This window comes from Trachemys scripta, chromosome 1 (assembly GCF_013100865.1).
Source record: "Trachemys scripta elegans isolate TJP31775 chromosome 1, CAS_Tse_1.0, whole genome shotgun sequence".
In the NCBI taxonomy this organism is placed as follows: domain Eukaryota; kingdom Metazoa; phylum Chordata; order Testudines; family Emydidae; genus Trachemys; species Trachemys scripta.
The window spans coordinates 232,206,902-232,230,233 of record NC_048298.1 but is presented as its reverse complement, the minus strand read 5'-3'; the positions used below and the strand labels follow the sequence as shown (position 1 = coordinate 232,230,233).

General features: G+C 42.1%; 1 protein-coding gene across 2 annotated transcripts; it reads right to left on the bottom strand.

The window, feature by feature from the left end:
- Positions 1-36: 36 nt before the first annotated feature.
- On the bottom strand, positions 37-22,886 carry IL1R2 (interleukin 1 receptor type 2). 2 transcript variants are annotated; one of them, XM_034758005.1, is made up of 9 exons: positions 22,698-22,886; positions 15,079-15,206; positions 14,717-14,975; positions 11,085-11,259; positions 9,001-9,175; positions 7,556-7,621; positions 6,146-6,281; positions 3,786-3,931; positions 37-1,227 (listed from the first exon to the last, which is right to left on the bottom strand). In XM_034758005.1, exons 2-9 carry the CDS (start codon positions 15,152-15,154, stop codon positions 1,100-1,102), a joined length of 1,161 nt encoding a protein of 386 aa, XP_034613896.1. In that variant the 5' UTR covers positions 15,155-15,206; positions 22,698-22,886; the 3' UTR covers positions 37-1,099. The 2 variants fall into 2 exon arrangements, with proteins under 2 accessions (XP_034613896.1, XP_034613895.1); XM_034758004.1 differs by lacking the exon at positions 22,698-22,886 and adding an exon at positions 19,128-19,305.
- Between the last annotated feature and the right edge of the window lie 446 nt (positions 22,887-23,332).

Sequence of the window (23,332 nt, the reverse complement as noted above, 5' to 3'; positions counted from 1 at the left end):
CCCTGGGGTTAGTAGGGCAATGCTCAAACCACTGAGCTATCCCTCCCCCCATTTGACCCTTTGTATATTTCAATTTTAAAGTACAACACATTGAGCCTGATTCTGATCTCACAGCAGTTTTATTCTTGTGTAATTTCTTTGATTTTAGGGAAGTAATTGTACTGATGAATCAGGCCCACTATATGTAACAGTGGTACATAAAATAAGTAGATGCTCTGAGACAAGGTTATGTTATTTTACTGGTGGGGTGTCAAATCACTTCCAGGAATCAAAGCAAGGATTAGTCAAATGATTTATGGAAAATGCATTTACAGTTCCAAGACAACAGTAATGTCCCTCCAGATTGTTTTCATAGCAAAGATAAAAACCATGTTACATTTGCCTATGAATCTCTAGCTACCAGACTTCTGCTGACTAAATGAAATGGAATTCTCCATTATATTTACTGTATCTATTATACTGATGTAGAGCTGTTTGTTTCTTTTGGAAAGCACATATAAGTGAATAATATCCCAAATAGAACGTGATCCAACAAAACTTGAGATTTCTGTGGACTAGGCAGTAAGCAGACATGAAAATAATTCCTCGTGTTATGATGGCTGTATTTGGCAGTGGAAAGGAGCCTGGTTCTTTTTCAGTCTGAGAAAAGATAAGGTAGGCAGTGCAAACAAGCTGTACCTTTGCCCCCACTGGAACTGTAGTTCTGGGAACTAGCATGCTTAAGTCACTCTTTTAATTATTATTTTCTTAATGATAAGATTATAGTAATTACAAGGACCAGGGACAACTCCTTTCCTCTGCCTCCTCACATAACCAGGAGACAGACCAGAGATACGCAGACACATTCATGACACTACAAAAAGTTCTCCAATTGCAAAATAATGGCACACCTTTTTTCTGTACACAGTCGTTCATACAAAAAACACCATATTTACAGTTTAACCAAGTCAAACAACTTTAGACAAGAGAAAGTATGTAATATCCACCTTCCTAGAAAATAATGTGGCTGGCCAGAGATATTTTGCCTTGTTTCATTTAAGGTATAGGCTGGATGAAAACGTTTTGGTTGATGATTGAAGACTAATACAGGTTTTCCCAGTTACAACTTGGCTATAGCATATCCGTTACCAGCTCTCCGCTTCCAGCATTTCTGCATGCATAATCCCCACAAAATCAGGCAGGTCAGGGTTACCAGAATTGCTGCAATATGCCAGGGGAAACTGGATGCTGTAAAAATCCAGAGAAAAATGTTATGTATATTTTAATAAGACAATTACCTAATTCAGAAAAGCCTCCCAAGAAAAATCGGTGTCTGATCCTACAGCCCTTTCTCACAAAAATAATCCAATTGGTTTTAATGGGGTTAACCTTAGGAGTGAGAAGAACAGTGTAGAATGAGGACTGCGGGATCAGAACCTTAAATTACTATGAACAAAACTGATTGAAGCTGAAATTTTTATTAAAGTAAGTTGGACTGATTTCCAAGAGTGAATATTTTCCAATGGAAAAATTATAATGCAGCTCATTTTGGATTATACCATTTATCTTTCACATAGGAACAAAAAACTAGCAGAAAGCTCAGTCTCCATCCATGTAATTTGCTTCACCTGAGTAATATCTAGGTACCTAAACAACTCAGGGAAGCTGTGATCAATATAACTGTAAGCAGAGTCAGGATGAGCTCTACCCTGACATCTGGTGGTGAATTATGGCGAGTGTGGAAAAGAACTCCAGGGGCTGATCTTGTTTGCATAGGCACACCCACCCGCCTGGCATGAGACAACAGCAACTGATAGTGGTTACTTTGGCTGGTGTGGGATCCCCAGTTTCTCTGTTTTGTTACCCTGATTCTGTGAATCAAGGACAGTGGAACTGTTGTATGATAGAAGGACTCACTATTAACTAAGTAGCTCTTGCTTGACAAGGGGCATGGGTTAGAAAACCTTGTGAATTGAGAGAGGATGGGGACAGGTATTTATACCTGATGGTATGGGCCCACCCTTTGAGGGCCTGAAACACCAATTGCACTACCTTCTCTCTCCACTGTTGAATGTCAGAGCTAACTTTGATTCCATTAGGAGTCTAGTTACAGGCTGCTGAGCTGAATTCACTTTGGGCCAATGGTGCACCAGTACTGGGGCTCCCCTACTATGAGCTGAACTCACTAAGAGCTGAAATCACAAAAGAGCTAAAGTTACTAAGAGCTGAGATCACTGAGTGCTGTGTTAACTAGTGGGGGAGCCTGAAGCTATATTGTTAAGTGGCTGGCGGAGCAGTTTGCGGGGATGGCTGGAGGAGCAGCGAGTGGCACGGAGCCTTGCAGGGACAGTTGGAGCAGCCCAAGGAATGGTGGGCAGAGCAGTTTGTGGGGACGGCTGGAGCGGCTCACAGGTCGGTGAGCGGAGCCATTTGCGGGGACGGCTGGAGTGGCTCACAAGTTGGTGAGTGGAGCGGAGCAGCTTGTAGAGCAGAGCAGTTTGTGGGACGGCAGGAGTGGACTGGCTCGTGGTGAAGGCTGCGGCGGAACCCCACGGAGAGACGGCCGGTTGGCCTTGGATCACGTAAGGTTCCCCTTAACAACCTGCGTGCCCCCCTTTTACTCTGGGGCTGCACTGACCAGGGACAGAGATTTTGGGGATTGTTGGACTTTTGGGACTTTGCATGGTTGCTGGACCCAAGAGACTTTGGGGGTGTTGGACATTGAGGACTCTGGGTGATTTTTGGGTTGCTGGATTCAAGAACCAAAGGGAAAGGACACGGCCCAATTTGCTGGGGTGGGTCTTTTGCTCCTGGTTTGTGTTATGAATCCTGTTTGTGGTGTTTTTTCCAATTTAATGCTGATGTCGTTTACCTCATGTTATTAAACATTTTCTGCTACACTCAGACTCCGTGCTTGTGAGAGGGGAAGTATTGCCTCTTAGAGGCGCCCAGGGGGTGGTATGTAATTGTCCCAGGTCACTGGGTGGGGGCTCGAGCCGGTTTTGCATTGCGTTATTGAAACGGAACCCCTAGATACAGAACCCGGCCCTTGTTGCTGTCAACTTAGATGGGCAGGAGGGTTACATAACAAAGCAACCCAAAAGAGTAAACTCCAAATCACAGTAGACATGAGTGAATTGTGACTATGATGAAGGCAGTAAATGTTACTGTGCCTTTCCAGTGCCAAATGAGCAAGCTTTAGTCACTCACCAACATCATGCAAAGAAAAAAGAAAAATCTGTATTATTTCATACTGTTTTCACAGCTGTTTCTCAGTTCACGTGTCCAATGGTCTTTTACATCATAACACAGTTGCACTAAACTAAGGGCTAGTTTCCACACAAACTTGAACCAAAATAACTAAGCTAGTTGTAATTCTCACCTTTTGTTATTTTGGAGCCAGTCTGTGTGTGACAAACTGGGACATTAAGGGTATCCTTGTTCTGCCATTTCCCTCACCCGAGGTGCTGGGTGAAATCCTCGCTCTTTGAAGTCAATGGGAGTTTGTCATTGACTTCATTGGGGCCAAAATGTCACCCATTATCTTTACAAACTTAGGCCCCTCCAGCAACAGGATCCCTCACATGAAGCTCTTAAACATGGGCAGAATGTCATTGAAGTCACCTACAGGCAGTTTCTATAGAGACAGTGGACAGTGCCTTTCATGCTAGGTAAATGAGGAAGCCATTATGTGCCGAGCAATAACTCAAACACAGCTCTAGCTATTCAAATGTGGCTTAGTTGGATTTCACAGCCTGTAACGAATACAGTGTGCTTTCCCCCTAGCATGCAGTTAAGATAAATACCTTTTTGTTTGACCCATATTGGCAGCAGTTGGCGTCCTTGACTATTCTGGGCTTTACACTTAAAATCTGTATAAAAATCCATTTCTCTGACTGGATCAAAAATTAGTGGCACCTCAATGTAGTTCTCATCATATTCTACAATTTCCCTGGAACAAAAATAATGCATTTGTCACGTTTTTTATACCTGAATTTTCCAGAATATAATAATTTTGGTGATTGTGATACATTCAGTTGCCAGTTTCTAACACTAAAGTCTATTGTATATTGATTTATTTCCAAAATCACTGTGGGACGCATTCTAAACCACAGTGTTCAGATTACAGTTCATTCATGACATCCATTTTGCTTAGCCTGGTTGTTTAATGGCCTGATTTTTCAGTACTCTGTTTATTTTTTTATTCATAGAGTCTTCTAGGAAAAACAGGGTAGACAAGATCCAAATTTCTTGTTAAACAAAATGGAAGCAGAATTTTTTGTTAAAGCCTTCCAGGTCGTCTTTGTGCATCATAAAAGCAGCAAAACAGACACAGGTCCAACTGTTTTTCCTCTGCAAGTCACCTTCTCATTTGACATCACAGACAGAATTTCTGAGACTAGTTCTTGATGTCACCTGGGATAGTGACCAAGGAGGGCCCAATCCTGTTCATGCTTACTCAAGTTAGAATGCCATTTGAAACCACTCACCTGAGTAAGGACTGCTCACATGTAAGGGGATTAGGCTTGTGCCCAAATTGAAAGTTGAGTGGAAAAGACTATCAAAAAATTTCCAGCCTGCTTTAATAATGGCTTAAATGGAGAGGGAAAGGAATATCTCAAATTAAACATTTTCCTCAGAGTTCTTTTTATGATTGAATCATTATTGAACTGATGGCAAATGATTTAACAATCATAAATGTGTTGTACAATGGGGGTTTATACCCCCCTGGTGCCTTCCCTCTGTGCCGTGGAGCTGGAGTCATTCTGTGGGGCTGGAGGCTTCTGGTATGAATTTTGACTGTCTAACGAAATTATAGGATCCAGGGGACTAGAATCCAAATCTGTAGAGGCTGGGACAGCTGAGAGTCCCACATCACTACCAGGAGGCCATGCAGAACCCCATTTAAGAAGCACTGAGGAGATTAGGTGCCACAGGAAGTACTGCCCAAAGGGTCCAGAGCAGGGATCAGCAACCTTTGACACACAGCCCGCCAGGGTAAGCCCCCTGGTGGGCCGGGCCAGTTTGTTTACCTGCCGCGTCCGCAGGTTTGGCTGATCGCAGCTCCCATTGGCCAGGTTCCCTGTTCCAGGCCAATGGGGGCTGTGGGAAGCGGCAGCAAGCACATCCCTTGGCCTGTGCCACTTCCCGCAGCCCCCGTTGGCCTGGAGCAGTGAGAGCCGCGATCGGCCGAAGCTGGTGGGGTGCATGCCAAAGGTTGCTGATACCTGATCCAGAACAACAGCTCCCTTCAGCCTTCTAGTTGACCCATGCTCCCTATTTAACCCTGGGTGCCCTGGGAAGTTGTCTGGGCAAACACACAGACTTCTGATCTGCTATGACTCCTGACCACACCTTGCTTTCCTGATTCCTGCTACCTGATTCCAGCTCAGTAACCACCTCTGATCTCCTGTCTCTGACCCCAACACTTGCCTATCAATCCCAGTTCTAGCAGTTACTCTGATCCCCACTTGCTATCAACTTGTGAACACCAGTCCAGCTGTGACTGCCAGGCCAGACTGCCTATACCCCTGTCCCTGAAAGAAATTAACCCCTGTGCAGAGGCCTATGAGCCAGTAAAATCCCACTTAAGTGTCTATTTTGAGGTCTTAAGAAGGATTTAAGAGGTGCACAGACCTTGTGCTGGCCCTTTCCACAGCAATGAACTTCACCCCCAGTTAGAATGACTCCTTTTCTTGTCATGATTATCTCAAACTTATACAATATTAACAAGATACCATAGCTGCAATTTTCTTTTAAAGCCTATAGAAATTGTACCTCTCCCTCAGCACATTTTCTGTCACACAGCCATTGTTATAAAGGCCTGATCATTTGTGCAGGTGAATAATTTTATAGATGTGAATAGTTTCATTAAGAGTCAATTGGACTATTTATGTCATAAGATTCCTCACTTGCTTGTGTGTTTGTAAGATCAGGGCTTAAATGATAAAGTTAAATAAACTCATTGATTTCATTCAGAAACAAATAGTTGTGGTATTTTGGGTTCAGTTTAATTTGGTTGTTTCCATTTTTTTTTTCAGCTCTACCATTTTCAGCAGAACATTTCCCACTTCACTCCCTGACATTCAATAGCATGGTATGTCCCTGTAACACTTCTGAGCGGAAAACAAAGAAACAAAGAGTGTGACATTTCCTTAATACTTACAGACGCTCTCCCTCTGTAACTCTGCCCTGTTTGTAAGTTATATCAACGTAAGTGTCATTTGCTAGCCACTCCACGACCGTGTGAAAATGTTTACTCGATCCAATAAATACTTTACATGGCAGGATCAGTTTGGAGCCTATTTAAAAAGAAATAAGAAAAAGAAAACATTCACAGCTGTATTAGCAAGTACTGTTTCACATACTGAAAACTCCCACTAAAAGAGTTGGTAAACTCCCTATATACACTGAGCATAGGTTTCTCTTTTGACCTTGTACGTAGCCTTGAAAAGTAGAGAATTTTTGTCCAATTAGCCCATCCTCTGCTTCTTGGCAACTATCCCCAATATTAAGAGACTAACTGATTATCTATTTTTTTCCATACGTTAGTTGGTAACATTTGCTCTAACCACATTACTCAGAAGACAAGTCCACATTCCAGTGGCATGAAGCTTTGAGACACTGCAGTTACTGTGTGTCAAGGGAATGATTTACAGCTCAAGAAAAACCTGACTAGCCAGCAGTGTAACATCATTCGCAGCTGGACTGTCTGCTTGAGGCAAGCCTGTTAAAACCGGACATCAAATACAAAGAGGGGCCTCGAAAGATAGGCAAACACCACTGTGCAAAAATTAGAACCTTGGCAAGAATAATTGTAATATGGACTTAGCACAATGTACCTTCACCAGGATGCACCTACTTTATATTAAAAATATAGAGCCCAATGAAACACCTAGTTTAATCATTTATACTTGTGTGGAGTGATTGCAAAGTGAGTGCAAAACTCTGAGGTAGACAAGGGAAGAATTCCCATTTGCTATTAGTTTTAGGCAATAGAAGGTGCCCGGCAGTGAATAATCAAACTCATAGAGCACAACTTCATGTATAATATAGAGTAAGATAGCCTATTCAAATATATGCTGGATTTGGGAGGTGTGGGGGGGACACACGAAAGAGTGCTTAATGTTCATGTCATAAAATAATCTATAAGGAAATGACACTAAAACCATACCAATCTGTGCTCTAATTAGTGAGCAGAGTGGCTGAGAAGTTACAGTTCAAACATCATGGGCAAGAAAATCATTTCTTCCCCCCAAAAAGCCATGCGGGCCCGTCAAAGCTACCACATACCCTAGCTCCTTTTTACAGAATGCAGAGCAGGGAAAGTTACTGATGGAAAGGATAAACTTGTCCAAAATTCTAAGGATTCTGAAATTGCTTTACTAACTATTAAAACATATTGTCATTTTTCTTTAGTAACGTCTACTGGAAAACAATTTGTGATACTTTTACAGAGAACAAATGAAAATCACCACAGGGCAGATCCTCAGCTGGTATAAATCAAAGTTAGTGGAGCTGAGTACACCCTATAGTCTCTTGCTTTTGGAAACAAGTGAATAATTATTGGCCTTACCAAGAGCAGCTAATGTAATCTTCTGATCTGGATATACAATCACTGGACTGAATATCTTTTCTTGGTCTGCCAGGATTGAGAGAACAATAGTCATGGTGAGTGCAATAGACAATTTAATAGACTTACAAGAACCACAAATGGAAGTTTGCCATTTTTATTGCTTTTATTCCGCTGTAAAGCATTTTGTGATACCTTCACAAAGCAGAACTGTGGTTTCAAGGGAAGGGACACAGGTTAGGGAACTTTGTTACAGATGTGCTTAGGCTCAGGTCTTGATCCCAAAAGTAGTGGCGCACGGGGGGGGGAGCTTAAAGGTAGATGTGAGCAAGTGGGAAATACCTGCAAGATTAGGCACCAGACATACAGTCCTTTCTACTGAGCAATAAGTCGCAAGCTCCCAGCACATCCACTCCCAAACTCAGAAGAGCACAGAGTGAAAAATGCATGAGTTGTGAGCGGAGGATGCAAGCATTTGAGGAGTCAAGAGGTCAAGAATGAGCCTCCGCATCCAAATGAAACCCTTAGCAGCGTACTTCCCTTTTAAACTTTGCTCCTGCTATTAGGTAGCAGTATTCTGGCAGCCCTGAAGCACCATTTTCGTTAATGCACTGTTTCTTCTGCACAACTTGTCCTGCTTGTCCATTTTAACATTGTGCCTATCTGCACCACACACTGCATCGGCTCTGTCCACAGGGTAGCTGAACACTACAGTAAGAAGGCACTTACTGAAGAACTGCTTCTATGCAGATTACCCAGACCATTCTGCAGTTAGGTTTGAGAGATTAAATTGCAGACCACAGTCTGATGGGCACTATTCCAGCAAGGAAGGGTTGAAGGATTTGAGCCATTTGCAGGGTCAATAAAATAAATACAGAGTCATGTTTCTTGGTCTTCGCATTTTCTGAACAACGTACATGCAACACTCCTGCCCTCTGTTGTTTGTGTTGGGTACTGACAGTCATCATGTGTGTTTCTTAGTGCAGCAGGCAAAGCAATTACTGTACCATTTTACAAAAGAGAAAGTGAAATGAATGTCTTTTCCCACCATTCCCAATTAGTTAAACTAAATATTATATTTCCTAAGCCCTCTGAAGACATTTGCATTGACTCTTGTGACAACTCATTCAGTTTAATAACTACAGGCACTTTCAACATATAGTTCTACCACCCAGAACTGTGCTGCTTAATCTCAGTGCTGGTTCAACTGCTAGCCAAACAAAGAGCTGAGCTGAGCAGTGCCTGGGGTTTTCTGTGAAACTGTTTTGGACCATTATTACAAGTAAGCAGCATGCATGCTGCTCTGATATCCCAGTTTCCCTGGCAGCTAACCAGCAGCAACAATGAGAGACTTAATGTGAGTTCCCTTCTGTACATTTCATTGACAAAGACCATTCTGGCCAAATGTTTTGTTAAGTACTGTACCATCTCAAGTGGGAAGTATTTACCCAAAGTCCGTAGCTGAATATTTCTGGTGATGTTATACTGTGTGCGTCCGTAGAGAAAAGTCATTTTACAGGTGTAATAGCCAGAATCTTTTGATGACACAGAGCTGATGTAGAGAAAGTTTGTGCCTTTCAAGCTTTTGAATTTTTTATTGTCTTCATCCAAAGGTACAGAATCCTAGAGAAATAACAACAACCAAATGGTTAAAATAGGCCAGGGTGTAAAGAGACCTGGATTTGACTTTCTTTGTAACGCTTGGGGAGGTTATTTATTCTCTTATCTAAGATTTTATATCACATTTATGATTACCGTATCTGAGCACCTCCATTTCCCTACCTGTAAAATAGACAGAATAACACTTGTGCTACTTTAAGAGTGAGCGTTGCAAGGCTGAATTAATCAATAATTGTAAAACGCTTTGCAACCCACCAATGTGAGGCCCTATATGAAGTGTGATTCATTGTTATTATTAACATATATTTTCAAATGCTGTTATCTTAAATTATGCATGTTGGCTAAAGAGAACATATAATGAGCTTCTTTCCAGAATCTTCCTAAGTATGATCTTATATGAGATACAAGAACATCTTAGCAATCATACATCTTCCCATGGCACCATATTATTTTCCCCTGCCAAGTCTTGTAAGATATGACATGTTGCCAAGCTGTTATCACCGATCCTCTATTGAGCTTTGCTAGCAACAAGTGTGTTCTTTCCCACTGTGGACAGGCCTGTTTTTTCCTGACAGCCATATTATTAATTAAGCTGTAGAGCTGAACTTTATGTTACCTAGGCAAATAAACTATAGCATGTTTCTCAGATGAAAGCTGGACAGGGAAACTTTGCTAGAATGATTTCAACCCCAGTAAAAACAAGGCCTTGTAAAACCAGCCTAATGACCTATGCTCTTTATTTCCTGTACACAGGGCCGGCTCCAGGCGCCAGGCAACCAAGCACATGCTTGGGGCGGCACCTGGTAAGGGGCGGCCAATCTTGGGGCGGCGGGGGGCAGTGCGGTGCGGCATTCTGCGGGGTGGGGGGAATGCTCTGGCGGTGCGGCGCTCGGCGGGGGGGCGGCGCGGGGCGCTGGGGGGGATTCCGGTGGCGCAGCGCTCAGCGGGGGGCGGCGCGGGGCACGGCGCTCAGGGGGGCAGGATTCCGGCGGCGCAGCTCGCGGCGGGGGGGACTTGGTGGGGCGGCGCTTTTTTTTGCTGCTTGGGGCAGCAAAAAAGTTAGAGCCGGCCTTGCCTGTACAACTAGGTACTGCAGAATTTCAAACGGTACAGAAGGGACTTCTGGATGAACTGATTATGGCTATTGATTTGTGATGCATTAAAACAAGAGCATGGTAAATAAGTAATGCATTTTGCACAGTCCCAGCATGCAACTAGCAAGCCACAGGAACTTCTCACATAAAAGGAGACAGAGAGAAGGTGAGGCAGTGCCTGGGTTAGGCAAACTCTGAAACAGCTCAGCTTCTAGTTCATGTTTCATGTTCCTAAAAGTTCACCATTCAGGGCTTCACTCAGTCACCTGCCGGGGTCAGGAAGGGATGTTCCCTCCCTTCCTCTCCTCCCTCCCTCCACACACACACCCCGCATTATTCTGGGATTTTTTTTTTCTGTCTCCTTCCTCTGAAGCCTGAGAGGGGGCCACAGCTAGAGCTGGGACACTGGACAGGGTGGGTTGATGCTCTGAGGCGGAACCAAGTATTCTCTCCCTCAGGTGCTTGGCTGACTGGTTCGTGCTCACATGCTCAGCCTCTACCTGATCGCCCTATGCTGAATGAGGAAGAAATATTCCCTCAGATCAGATTAGTAGGGCCCTTGAGTTTTCAATTCTCTGCCACTGCAGGAGTCTTAGGCATTGGGTGCACCTTGTTCCCACCTATTCTCTGCCTGTGGCACATTATCGTCTAGTCTCCTGTGGATGGTAATACTTTAGTCTAATTTCAGTTGTTGGGTTTATTGTGCAGGTGCCGAGTGATGGTGGTGCCCGTGACAGAGGCCAGACTAGTTGATCGGGTGGTCCCTTCTGGCATTAAACTCTATGACTCTGACTCTTTAGAAGAGGTGAAAGTTCTACCTTGTACCATTTTAGCTCCAAGTCTGTTTCCTTTTGTATGAAATCCCCCAGATCAGGGCAAACAAGTTTTCCAGAAGTGAACGTGAAGAGAATTTGATGATAGGAAATCTGATGAACAGCAGTTTTCTCAGTAACTGTTAGGTGAATGGAGACATCAAAACAGTAAGAGGAATTCCTGCAAGCATATGAAAGACAGATGTTAACAGGTGTGCACCACACAGAAGGGGCGGGGGAATGGCATGCATTTAATGCTTGTGCAAGGTCCTTGATCGACAGCCCTAGACACCGAAGTCCTCTGCTTACTAACAGAACCAACACAGCATGGGCAATATAAGCTTTCTCATACTGTCCTGCTGCCAGGACTCAATTCTGAGTTGAGAAGCTGCCATGTGCCTTCAATCTTTAGCCTCTATTCTAATGTTATAAATAATCCTGTCAAAATACAGAGAATAGTCTCATTTCTCTTCATAATGATCAGAAGTCATTCAGCCAGAACTCCAAGGTCAGACTTCACCTATTATTACTTTCCACTGGGGTCAGACAGATTGTATTAAATTTTGGTAGCCCCGTGACTGCAGGGATAGTTTGAACATGTTATGTCTTTCTTGCCATCAACAGATTCAGATTACATCTGGGAATACCTCAGTCAGCATAAAGGTAGCATTGTCAGTGCTTAAAGTAGGGGGCTGGTAGTCAGGACTGGTAGGTTCTAATCTCTACTCGGTGACCTTGGACGGGTCAGTTAACCTCTTTGTACCTTGCTTTCTCTCAGTAGCCGGTTTCTGGTAAGTCAAATCTGAGTCAATACTAGGTCACGAGCAGGGATTCTGGGAAGTTACCAGTGTTGTTTTTGGAAGCTTTTTGGTGGTGGGTTGTTTATTTTAAAATTCAAGCTTTTCCTTTGGAACACTGAGTTTGTTGCATTCACTGAGGCAATCTTTCCCTGCTAGCCCTGCTTTGCAGGGAAAAAAGAAAGAATGTATCCGGCCGAACAGCAGCAGCTCTGATGTGAACCGTAAGCTTCTGTACCCATTCGCTTCAATAAGATCTTAATTGTACAATGCAGGGGTTGGTGCCTATCAGTGGCAATCTAAGAAACAAATATGAAATCTAAGTCAGAGCTCTTATTAAAAATTTGGCTGCTGCTGTTTTCTGATTGATGGGCATTTCTAGAGTGACAGGTGTACATAGTACTTTACAAAACCTAGAAAGAAAGACACCTTCTCTGCTTTGAAGTGTTTACAGTATTTAGTAGCAGGAGGCATGAGCCAGAGTGACATTGTTCTCCCACTACGAGAAAGGGACCAAGTGACCTTCTCCTTTGGATCATGTGAACTGGAACCATAAGCTCCCTGAACATTAAATCTCACCAAATGAGGGTCAATCCATCCTCATCATCATGTCCACTCATTATACTCCACCCCCGAACATAGCCACTTTATGAACTTAATACCCTCATATCTTAATGTCTATACTTTGGCAGATCAATCTTCTACCCCCAATCAGGGATATTGCAGATTATGTATTCCTCATGCCACCTTATCTTAAACCAAACTTTGCCCCCTTTATAATCTGTCTGTTATTCCCTGATAACCAGCAACTTCTATGCTCAAACTCTGTTCACTATTTTTTTTAACATCATCTTAATAAAATTTTGAAATCTCCTTCCCATTTGACCCAATGGGGCTTTTGTTTATGTAAATTTCAAAGCAGGACTTTCCAGACAGACTATATCTACTGGAAAGATAGATAGGGATTCTCTCTGTCCATCCTCTGATGGAATTGTTCACTTTAGTTCCCAGACTTACATTCGTTGTAACAATTGCATAGTGGCGGTTTGCTTCCAACCCAGAAGACTGAACAAAAGAGCTATTTGCCTATTGTTGCTTTAAGCAGAATTGCTTTATCATAAACTACTTGTCCAGTATTGTTCCGTAAGTTCACAACCCCAGCAAGTTTACCTCTGAGACCCTAATCTTGCAAAACACTTAAATGAATTTGCTTTAACTTTATGCAGGGATTAGTGCCATTGATGAAAAAGGTCTGCATATGCTTGCGAGACTGGGGCCTATTCTTTTGCAATGTTCAGGCTCTCACATTCACCCATTGCTGACTGTTGCTGCATACAGAACTCCTAACGTTGTTATAACATCATTACAGTGTTGCACATATAGCTCTAATCCATAATAATTGCTAATCAGTATGAAATTGCCAGTCAGTAGCAAAATAATTGCTAATCAGGCGGAGGTGGAGATCTGTAATAGTTTGCAAATATCCTCATTTCACAGTGTACTGAAACATATGGTAAATTCCTTAATGGTGATTTGCAAGAGGAAAATTATGTTTGCTTGTTTGTGCTTTACCGCTCCTTTATAAAGACAGCTTCAAATATTTACATTTTTAAATTCTGTCTGTTTCTTACATTATAAATCTCAGGTGCTAGCTTTGTAGTGGAGGGCTGAATGGAGGATAGGAGAACTGGGTCAGGATGGTGACAGGCAGGGCCGGCTCCAGGGTTTTGGCCACCCCAAGCAGCCAAAACCAAAAAAAAAAAAAAAAAAAAAAAGCCTTGGCCGCGATCGCGATCTGCGGCAGCAATTTGGAGTGAGGGACCGTCCGCCGAATTGCCACCGAATACTTGGACCTGCCGCCCCTCTCCCGACCGGCCGCCCCAAGCACCTGCTTGAAAAGCTGGTGCCTGGAGCCGGCCCTGGTGACAGGTATAACCTTTAAGAGTCAGAAAGAATCAAGGTTCAGCCTACTGTGATGTCATTATCCCTCTTCTCTGCTCCAGACATTCAAGCAGCACCACCAGATTCTGGATCCTTCCTCGAACATGAAAGTTTCTTTCAAATTTGTAAACCTTCCAAGTGTGACTGTGGCAAGGGGCTAGATTCACAAAGGGATTTTAGCCCTGGGACATTCAGCATCACCACCCCTAACTTTTAGGCACCTAGAAATCACTGGGATTCAAAAGCCTGAGTTCAGCTCTCAGGCTTCCTGTACTATGAATGCAGGGAGACAGGTGCCCAAGAACAGGATTCACCAGCATGCTAGGCAACTCTCTGCCTAAAGATAGCCAATGGAGATGCCAAGGAGAGGTGTGCATCCTAAGCCCCACCCCTCTCAGGGAGTTCACTGCCTAAATCTGGCCTGGAGGGAGGCCTTGGGATTCTCATGTGTGATCCATTTCTTGGAGATAGGGGGCCTCTTGCAAGAAGACTGGGGGCGGGGGAGATGCAGTTAGCTGCCCAAGTCCCTTTGTGCCTTGGTCTTCCCTGAAGGTTGGAAAAGTCACAGCTCAAGTTTCAGCCTAGTTTGATGTAATTATTTTACTCTAGCAGTCCAGTCCTATAAAGGGTCTTCCTGCAAAATCAAGGAGATCAAGACTTAATATTTTAATGTAAAACAGAGCAGAAAAAAAATAGGGGAAATAATTCTGAAGCCCTCTCTATGGTATAATCAAAATTACAAATATATATTTACTTCATAAACTTTACTAAAGGGATCCAACGCCCACTGAAGATAGTGGGAGTCTTTCATGAATGTCACTGAGCTTTGGATCAAGCCAATAACATCTTTTAGGCACAGTCAAGTAGTTTAATGGACTGGATTTTTATTTAAATGCCTACCTTCGAGTGCAGATATATTGTCCGGAGTCCTCTAACGATGCCGGTAAAAACCAAAGAGCATCGCCTTGTGCCCAAATTCTTGGTTCCTCATCTCCTCCTTGGTTCATCGTTTTTGAATCATTTTTAGACCATGTCAGATTACATGGATGGTTGGAAAAGTCCAAGTGTTTGTATTTGAAGGAAGGGCATTTCAGGATCACAGGTTCTCCTTTCAGTGCAAAGTAGCGTTTGAAATAAATGGTGTGATCCTGGCAGTTTTCTACATAAACGAGAGAAATTGTTTCATTAGTGTCTCACTTCAAAAAAAAAAAAAAAAATAAAGGTAGGAAAACAAATGCTGTAGCTCAAATCTTTGCCATTACCTGTGCTTTCCACACGCTGGGTTCTGAAGGCAGAGGCATCCACTATGTATGTACAGATAAACAGGAGCCCAGCCATCTTCTTCCAGGGGAAACAGGAAAGATAAAAATGGAGAACAGCATCTTGAAACCTGCAGGCAAGAAGATCACATATATAACAATACACAAGATAATATAAGTGCTCTGCATCATCTCACATCATATAATATATTTTAACGGCTAGCTGCTCTTGCCCTATCACTCTTTGCCCCCTTGTAGTACCCAGCCTACATAAAATCTATTCCAATACTGTTTTGGAGATAGTGGTCATTGGACTGTGTGGATTAATGAGAACAACAACTCAACAGCTGTTCTTTGTATTCAATTTCTTTTGGAATCTGGACCAGTAGCAGGGTACACTTCAGTTGGGGTTGAATCCTGACCTCCAGGATGGATTCAGACTGGTTCTCAAATATCTCCGGTTATCTCAATTGATGACCAGAAATAAAGGCCCCATCCCAGTTACACAGAAACTATCCTGAAGAGCATCTGAAACTGCAGAAGCCCCCAAATAAGATTGTTTTAAGCAATGGGCTTCAGGAGACTCAAGTGACACATTCTGCAAATACTGGCAGGAACTGATGCTTCGTGAGCTTCTGTCATCCCTGCAAGGGGACGATGATGATGCATGGCTTCTTAGCTAATGCCCAGCTACAGGCTGGGGCCTGACTGGCTCAGCGACAGTTCTGCAGAAAAGGACCTGGGGATTACAGTGCATGAGAAGCTGGATATGAGTCAACAGTGTGCCCTTGTTGCCAGGGCTGGCTCCAGGGTTTTTGCTGCCCCAAGCGGCGGAAAAAAAAACAACCTGATATTCTATGATTCTATAATTAACACTAATGGGAGAAAGAACAGGAGTACTTGTGGCACCTTAGAGACTAACAAATTTATTAGAGCATAAGCTTTCGTGGACTACAGCCCACTTCTTCGGATGCATATAGCATATAGCATATAGCTATAGAGAGTTAATAGAGAGAAAAACAAAACAAAAATTCTGATTAAAAGTAATACTGCTGCAGAGAGGAGAGGGTAAATACTAAAAAACAAACCGCTTTGCATAAATTGAGATTATTGGGATGCCAGTGGAGAGAGACATTCAAAATCTTTTGAATGGGAAAACATCTCCTGTTAATTTGTTAAGTCTAATTGTTTGGGAGGATCCTCTCTGCATAGAAAAGTGCTAGCAGGTCTCAACACACTGTAGAGAGAAAAATAGCATCTCAAGAGGGAGTGTTAGGGTAAGTCTACACTGCAATAGAAGTTCTGCAGCACAGCCGCTGCAAGGCATGCAACTCTGTATGATTTACACACGTAACTTGCACGAGTGCACACAACACATGAATTAGCAAGGATATCACTGGCACCAGACAGAGGGCAGGAGTGAGTAGTGGTCAAAAATACATTTAGAAAAAGTTTAGGGTTAGCCAAACAGGCAAAGAGGAAAAGTGAAGTATGAATAACAGACTTTTTTGACAGGTTTCACAGTGGTAGCTGTGTTAGTCTGTATCAGCAAAAAGAATGAGGAGTCCTTGTGGCACCTGAGAGACTAACACATTTATTTGGGCAAAGGTCTGCATGCTTAAACTTTAGGTACATCTGGGATCTGGCTAGCTTTAATCCAGTCCACCCTTAGTAAACAGAAACCTCTAACCTGCACTGGTTCAACTAAAAAAAAAAAAAAATTGAATTGTCCCTTCACTATGAAACAGGAAAAGTCAAATGCTGCATGTACTGTAAGAACGTGGAAAACAATTGTATCTCCCTAGCAGTCACTACAGTAGATATATACAACTCAGCCAAATGGAAGTCTGGGAGCCAAACATTCAGAATGTAAAGCTTCAAATCCAATTGGTTAGCCAGCACACTTGATATCAAAATTGTGCACGCACTTAGACCCATTTGTCACCAGAGAAATCCCATATGGCGAATGAGCTTTATTACAATGCTAACAAAGTTCTGCAGTCTGTGCCGCACATTCATGCAAATACAGACTTGCTTGACTTGTTATTGCACCCATACAACCTACTATTATCTGTGTCAGGACCTAGGAAGGGGTTCGCTCACCGCAGCTGCAGCTCCTTGTGGCCAACGGTGGCTCCATCACTGCAGTGGTCTCTCTTCCTGCAACTTGCCCCTCCAACCAGGACACACTTTAGTCCACCGCTGCCAGGGTTTCAGAGAGTCCACCCAAGCGATAATCCAATGACCTTACAGCAGGTCTTAGACTCTCAGACTTTAAGGTCAGAAGGGATCATCATGATCATCTTGTTTGACTTCCTGCACATGGCAGGCCATAGAACCTCACCCACCAACTCCTGTAATAGACCCCTAACCTCTGGCTGAGTTACTGAAGTCCTCAAATCATGGTTTAAAGACTTCAAGACACAGAGAATCCACCATTTACTCTAGTTCAAATCAGCAAGTGACCCATACCCCACACTGCAGAGGAAGGTGAAAAACCGTCAGGGTCTCTACCAATGTGACCTGGGGGGAAACTCCTTCCCAACCCCAAATATGATAATCAGTTACACCCTAGGCATGTGGGCAAGACCCACTAGACAGACACCTGGGAACAAATTTTCAGTAGTAACTCAGAGCCCTCCATATCTAGTGTCCCATCTCTGGCTGTTGGAGAGATTTGCTAACAGACGTCACAGATGGGCCATATGCCATTGCAGGCAATCTCATCATACCATCCCCTCCATAAATTTATCAAGCTCAATCTTAAAACAAGTTAGTTTTTTTGCCCTCACTACTTCCCTCCTCTGACTTGTGCCATGATAGAGTCTGGCTGAAATATCACATAGATACATCAGCTTTGTCATTCTTTTCATTTCATAAGACCCATACAACCTGCCACAGAATTCTGCAGCCCCTACAGCTTTGATGGAACAACCCCTCATAACAGCAAACATGAAAATGATGAGTCAACATTTTAGGGGGCTTCATCCTAGTCTTCATTTGGGACATAAAACTTGGCTGCCAAATCACATTCACATCCAAGTTGTTGGGTGTTCAATTTGTGTGCCAATGGGTTTTCAGCAGGAAAATCATCATTGATGCATACAAGTAATCGTGAGCAAAGCCCACATACAAAGTTCCACTCCCACAAATAGAAATCTATTTTAAAAATCTGAGCCAGAGACAGAAGAAGGAATTTAAAATAGAATGGATATGCTCCACTGCCAATCATTCATTAGCCACCGTACATGCTGACTTAGCAAGGGAAAGGTGTAGTCTCTCTGTGAATATATGCTAATGCTACAGGACTGTTTCTTCTCTCACACCAGTTTTAAACTGGTGTAACTCCATTATTTCAGTAGGGTTCTTCTTGATTAACACTGTGCTCACACTATATAGGATAGACACATAATATACATATAGTATACAATTCACATCCATTCTGTGTTTAAATAGAAATGTGCTACACACACACACACATATGCTATATACACAGATACACTTACACACACATACACTTAACAGTGTTACTGCCCTGGATACCAAGGAGAATCACCTGGAATTCTCGCCAAAAGAAAAAAAGACATACTTTTCCTGGTACACACATCATATTCATACACAGATATAAATAGGCTTCTTCTATTTATGTTGCCAATCTGTTTATTCAGATTTCTCCTTTCTACTAGCTCAGTTTAGCTAGCGACTGCTGGTTTGAGTATAATCATGCATTTTGAAGGTAGGGTTATTTGCCTTCTTCACAGGGTTGACAAAAACAAAATTCCATGAAGAAATAATGTTATTGCAAACATCTCGTAAGATCTCCCCTGGTTTTTTGGAAGGGGCCAGGGAGTTGTTGAATTAACAGTTCCTAAGATACACGTAACATCCTACAGCAGAGTTCTCTCTCTCGCCTTTCGATTATTTGCATGATGAAAATATTTTGCTGCTTTATTCACCTATTTAAGGTCCCTCTATTTTGCTGTCCAGCAGTCTCCACAAACCAGTAGACAACTTGTTTTTTTCCAGATGACATTTCCCTCCAATTTACTTACCTCTGATTCTGCATTCTTTTGCCTAGTGGCTTCTCCTGTGGAGCTGTAGGCAAGGCTTTCATGTAGCATTGGAAGGGTCCTAGTAGATGGCTTTATATGCAACTCAATACACAACGGAAATGCTTTCACATTGTGCAATCAGCTATGTGTCAGAACCAAAAACGTTTTTGGACACACCTTTCTCATTCCTAAGAGTGAGAATGAGAGAGAAAAGGGGGCAGGAGAAAAGAGGGGAGATTTCCCAACAGGGGAAATGACTGCTGCTAAATATGTTACTACGTTTCCCTTTTTGTGACGAACAATAATTTACTTATGTCCTGTTGATGGTGAGTTCAGCTGACAGTTTTACTTCCTAATTCACCACAAAAATACACAACGTATTTAACAACCAAAGAGTTGATAATCTTTGCTTCTTTGTCTTCAGTAAGTTTTGTTATGGAACCCTAATGGACATTATTCCAAGCTCTGAGTTTTTCTGCTATTTGTGCGGCTTGAAATTTGTGAATCAAAAATGGGTCATTTTTTTCTTTGCCTATTTAGTCCACAACATTGACAGTGGATTTTGTTTGTCACACTTTATGCCAAAGTTCTAGTTATAAATTGTATATAAAGGGTTAACAAATGATGAATGGATTTCATAAACATGTTCCAGATGTGTAATAAGCATATCAGCAGAAGATGTTTAGAGGGTTATAAGCTATGTTGATATTGTTCTATGCCCTCCAAGCAGGTCAGGTCAGGTCAAAAAGATTCTGTTCCAAAACTGGGGTGCCTAGGATGCCACAAGACAAATAATAAATAAAAATCATATCACAATTAATTACTTAAGACAACAATCATTTATTAACCCTTTATAAATCAGTTATAAATTGAACCTTAATATAAACTGTGACCATTTTGTTGATCCGTTCTCAGTGCATTGTATATTTTCACATGCAGGAGAACTAGGCATTTGACTGATATTATGGTCACCCTGCTACTTGGTAAACAGAGTAGGAAAAACATCCTTTATGAAATCTTTCCTACAGTGGTTGGCTTTAATCACTGGGGAAAACTGCTTCTGTGGATAGAGGGAGGACTTAAGTCTGCAGGCCTCACAACTAGACACCTCTCACCAGCATTAATTTAACTTACAATACAAACAAATGACCAAGAACACTCCACACAATTATAAAGGGCACTCCACAAAATGTAGGTTATTGTCTAGATTTATTATTTATTAAGCATGAACATGGCAAAGGAGCAGTTAAGGCTTCCTGATCCATTCAGGGGACATATCCATTGGCTTTATGGCCCCTTTCCACCACTGTTTAAGGCAGAGAATCTGACCCCATAAATCCCAGAATTATGAAAAGAGCATTAGATCATAGTCCATCCTTTGCCATTGCAGCACATAGGTCCTCTATCTAAGTGCTATTAAAAATTATATAATTTTAATGTAGGTCAAAGTTTGGGTTTACATTATATGACCAAAAAGAAGGAGGAGTACTTGTGGCACCTTAGAGACTAACAAATTTATCTGGGCATAAGCTTTCATGGGCTAAAGCCCACTTCATCAGATGCATGCTGTGGAAAATACAGTAGATATAATATATATATCAGGATGGCCCATTTCAAACAATTGACAAGAAGGTGTGAGTAACAGTAGGGGGAAAATTAGCATGGGGAAATAGTTTTTAGTTTGTGTAATGACTCATCTACTTCCAGTCTTTATTCAAGCCTAACTTAATGGTGTCCAGTTTGCAAATGAATTTCAGTTCTGCAGTTTCTTGTTGGAGTCTCAGTCACACCATCAGAGGCTCATTCACCTGCACATCTACCAATGTGATATATGCCAGCATGTGCCAGCAATGCACCTCTGCCATGTATATTGGCCAAACCGGACAGTCTCTATGCAAAAGAATAAATGGCCGCAAATCAGATGTCAAGAATTATAACATTCAAAAAACCAGTCGGAGAACACTTCAACCTCCCTGGTCATTCAATTACAGACCTCAAAGTTGCAATTTTTCAACAAAAAAACTTCAAAAACAGACTCCAACAAGAACCTGCAGAATTGGAATAAATTTGCAAACTGGACACCATTAAATTAGACTTGAATAAAGACTGGGAGTGGATGGCTCATTACACAAAGTAAAAACTATTTCCCCATGCTAATTTTCCCCCTATTGTTACTCACACCTTCTTGTCAACTGTTTGAAATGGGCCATCCTGATTATCACTACAAACGTTTTTTTTCCTCCTGCTGATAATAGCCCACCTTAATTGATTAGTCTCGTTAGAGTTGGTATGACAACACCCATTTTTTCATGTTCTCTATGTATATATCTCTTCCTACTGTATTTTCCACTGCATGCATCTGATGAAGTGGGTTTTAGCCCACGAAAGCTTATGCTCAAATAAATTTGTTAGTCTCTAAGGTGCCACAAGTACTCCTCGTTCTTTCTGCTGATACAGACTAACACGGCTACCACTCTGAAACCTATTATATGACCATCTTCCCTCACAAACAATACAGGTTGGAGTTTCTTCTTGAAATCCGATAGGAGGATTTTACCCAGTTTTCACCAAGTGTTGAAAGAACAAGCTCAATAGGAAAAGATAGTTAATTTGAACATAAGGGTGTGAGCCTGCCGAATCGCACAGACACATTCATTCCATTTAGTGAACCCCCCTCCACCCGAGGAATGGGGGCACCCCAAAAACTACATGCTACTTCCATACATTTTCAAGAAAAACATCAGGTTCAATCAGCCCCATTCTGAACTGGGTGAAATCCTCCTATAATATTCCAAGAAGAGACTCCTACCATTGTTATTTGCAAAGGAAGATGGTCATATAATATAAACCCAAACTTGGAGCTACTCCAAAATTGTTGTATCATTTTTATAGCATCTAGCTAGAGAACCTACGTGGTGCAATGGCAAAGGGTGGACTATGATCTAATACTCTTTACCTCCTTTCATAGTTCTTTTTTTCCCTAAATGTCAGTGGAGAATGACTGACTAAACTCATGCTCTTATCATGAGGCACTACATTCAAATATGATGTCTACAAAGGCTAAAAGTCATGTTTAATATAGCTCAGGAGGAAATGAAAGATAAACCAAGTGTTTTTGGCAGCCTGGTGCTCTAAAAACCATGCCATTTCGTGATGAGCTGTTACTGATACCACCCTCTAAAAACAGAAATTGATGCAATCCTGATTCACACTCATAGACCATATTTAAGGAAGCCTGTGTAGTTTTGTGGTTTGGTTATACATTAAATTTATTTCACAGAAACCAATATGCCGGAACACAGCTGTCCAATTCCTGGTTCTGATACAAGAATAAAGGTTTACTTATTCCCCATGTCTCTCTCTCTCCCCCCACTTCTCCGCAAAGATTTCTGTTTTTCCCCCCCTTGGCAGTGTGCAGTGTTATGCCTCTTTCAATCACCCTGACAGTTACATTAAGAACGATTTTCCCCCTTCACTAAAACATCACAATCAACCAAGAAACAACATAAGCATCGAGTACTATGTAGCATTTGTGCAGTTCTTCACGTTTGAGGGTCTTCAAGTGCTTACAAAGTAGGAAAAGTATCATTATCCCATTTACAGATGGAGAAATTGAAGCGCAGGCACCAGGGAGGTTGAGCAACTATTGACTAAGTGGCAGTCAGAGACTGAATCCATTTCTCCTGCTTCTCAGTTCCATGGTTTCCCCACTAGCTCGGAGATTAGTGCTGAATGAATCAACAAGGACCTCCATTTAGATGGACATTTCTATTTGTTATGCCATTCAACTTTCAAATGCAATCCATTTTGCTGAGACAGCCTCATGTGATCAAATACAGAACAGAATTTCCTTGACTGGGAAAGCCATTGTGAATTAATGAATTTGGCAAGATACTGAGTAAATACACACAAAGTAAATCAAGGCATCACAAAATGTTCTTTGTTTATTGATTTTGGCAACCCTCATTTAGTTTTAATTATTTACAGTGTATTAGTGAGGAGTACTACATCACTAGTGGTCCACAGAGGGCTGGGGGAGCAGAGGCTAATCAGCTCTAACAGAAACTGAACAGATGGGAAGGAGAGATGAAATAAAGAGCAGAAGTAGATAGTGTGATTAGATGTATTGAACTAAAGACGGCTATAAATACATAAATACTTGCCTGGTATTGCTTTGCAACCTCAGCAGTTGCTGTAATTGCCAC

Excerpts from the sequence above, each read along its gene's own strand:
- IL1R2 (XM_034758004.1), bottom strand. The coding sequence starts at position 19,189 with ATGAAAGCCTTGCCTACAGCTCCACAGGAGAAGCCACTAGGCAAAAGA. Across the intron at positions 3,932-6,145 it reads GTTACAGAGGGAGAGCGTCT|GGAAATTGTAGAATATGATG; the intron begins GTAAGTATTAAG and ends TTTTTGTTCCAG. Across the intron at positions 1,228-3,785 it reads AATATGGGTCAAACAAAAAG|CATCCAGTTTCCCCTGGCAT; the intron begins GTATTTATCTTA and ends GGATTTTTACAG.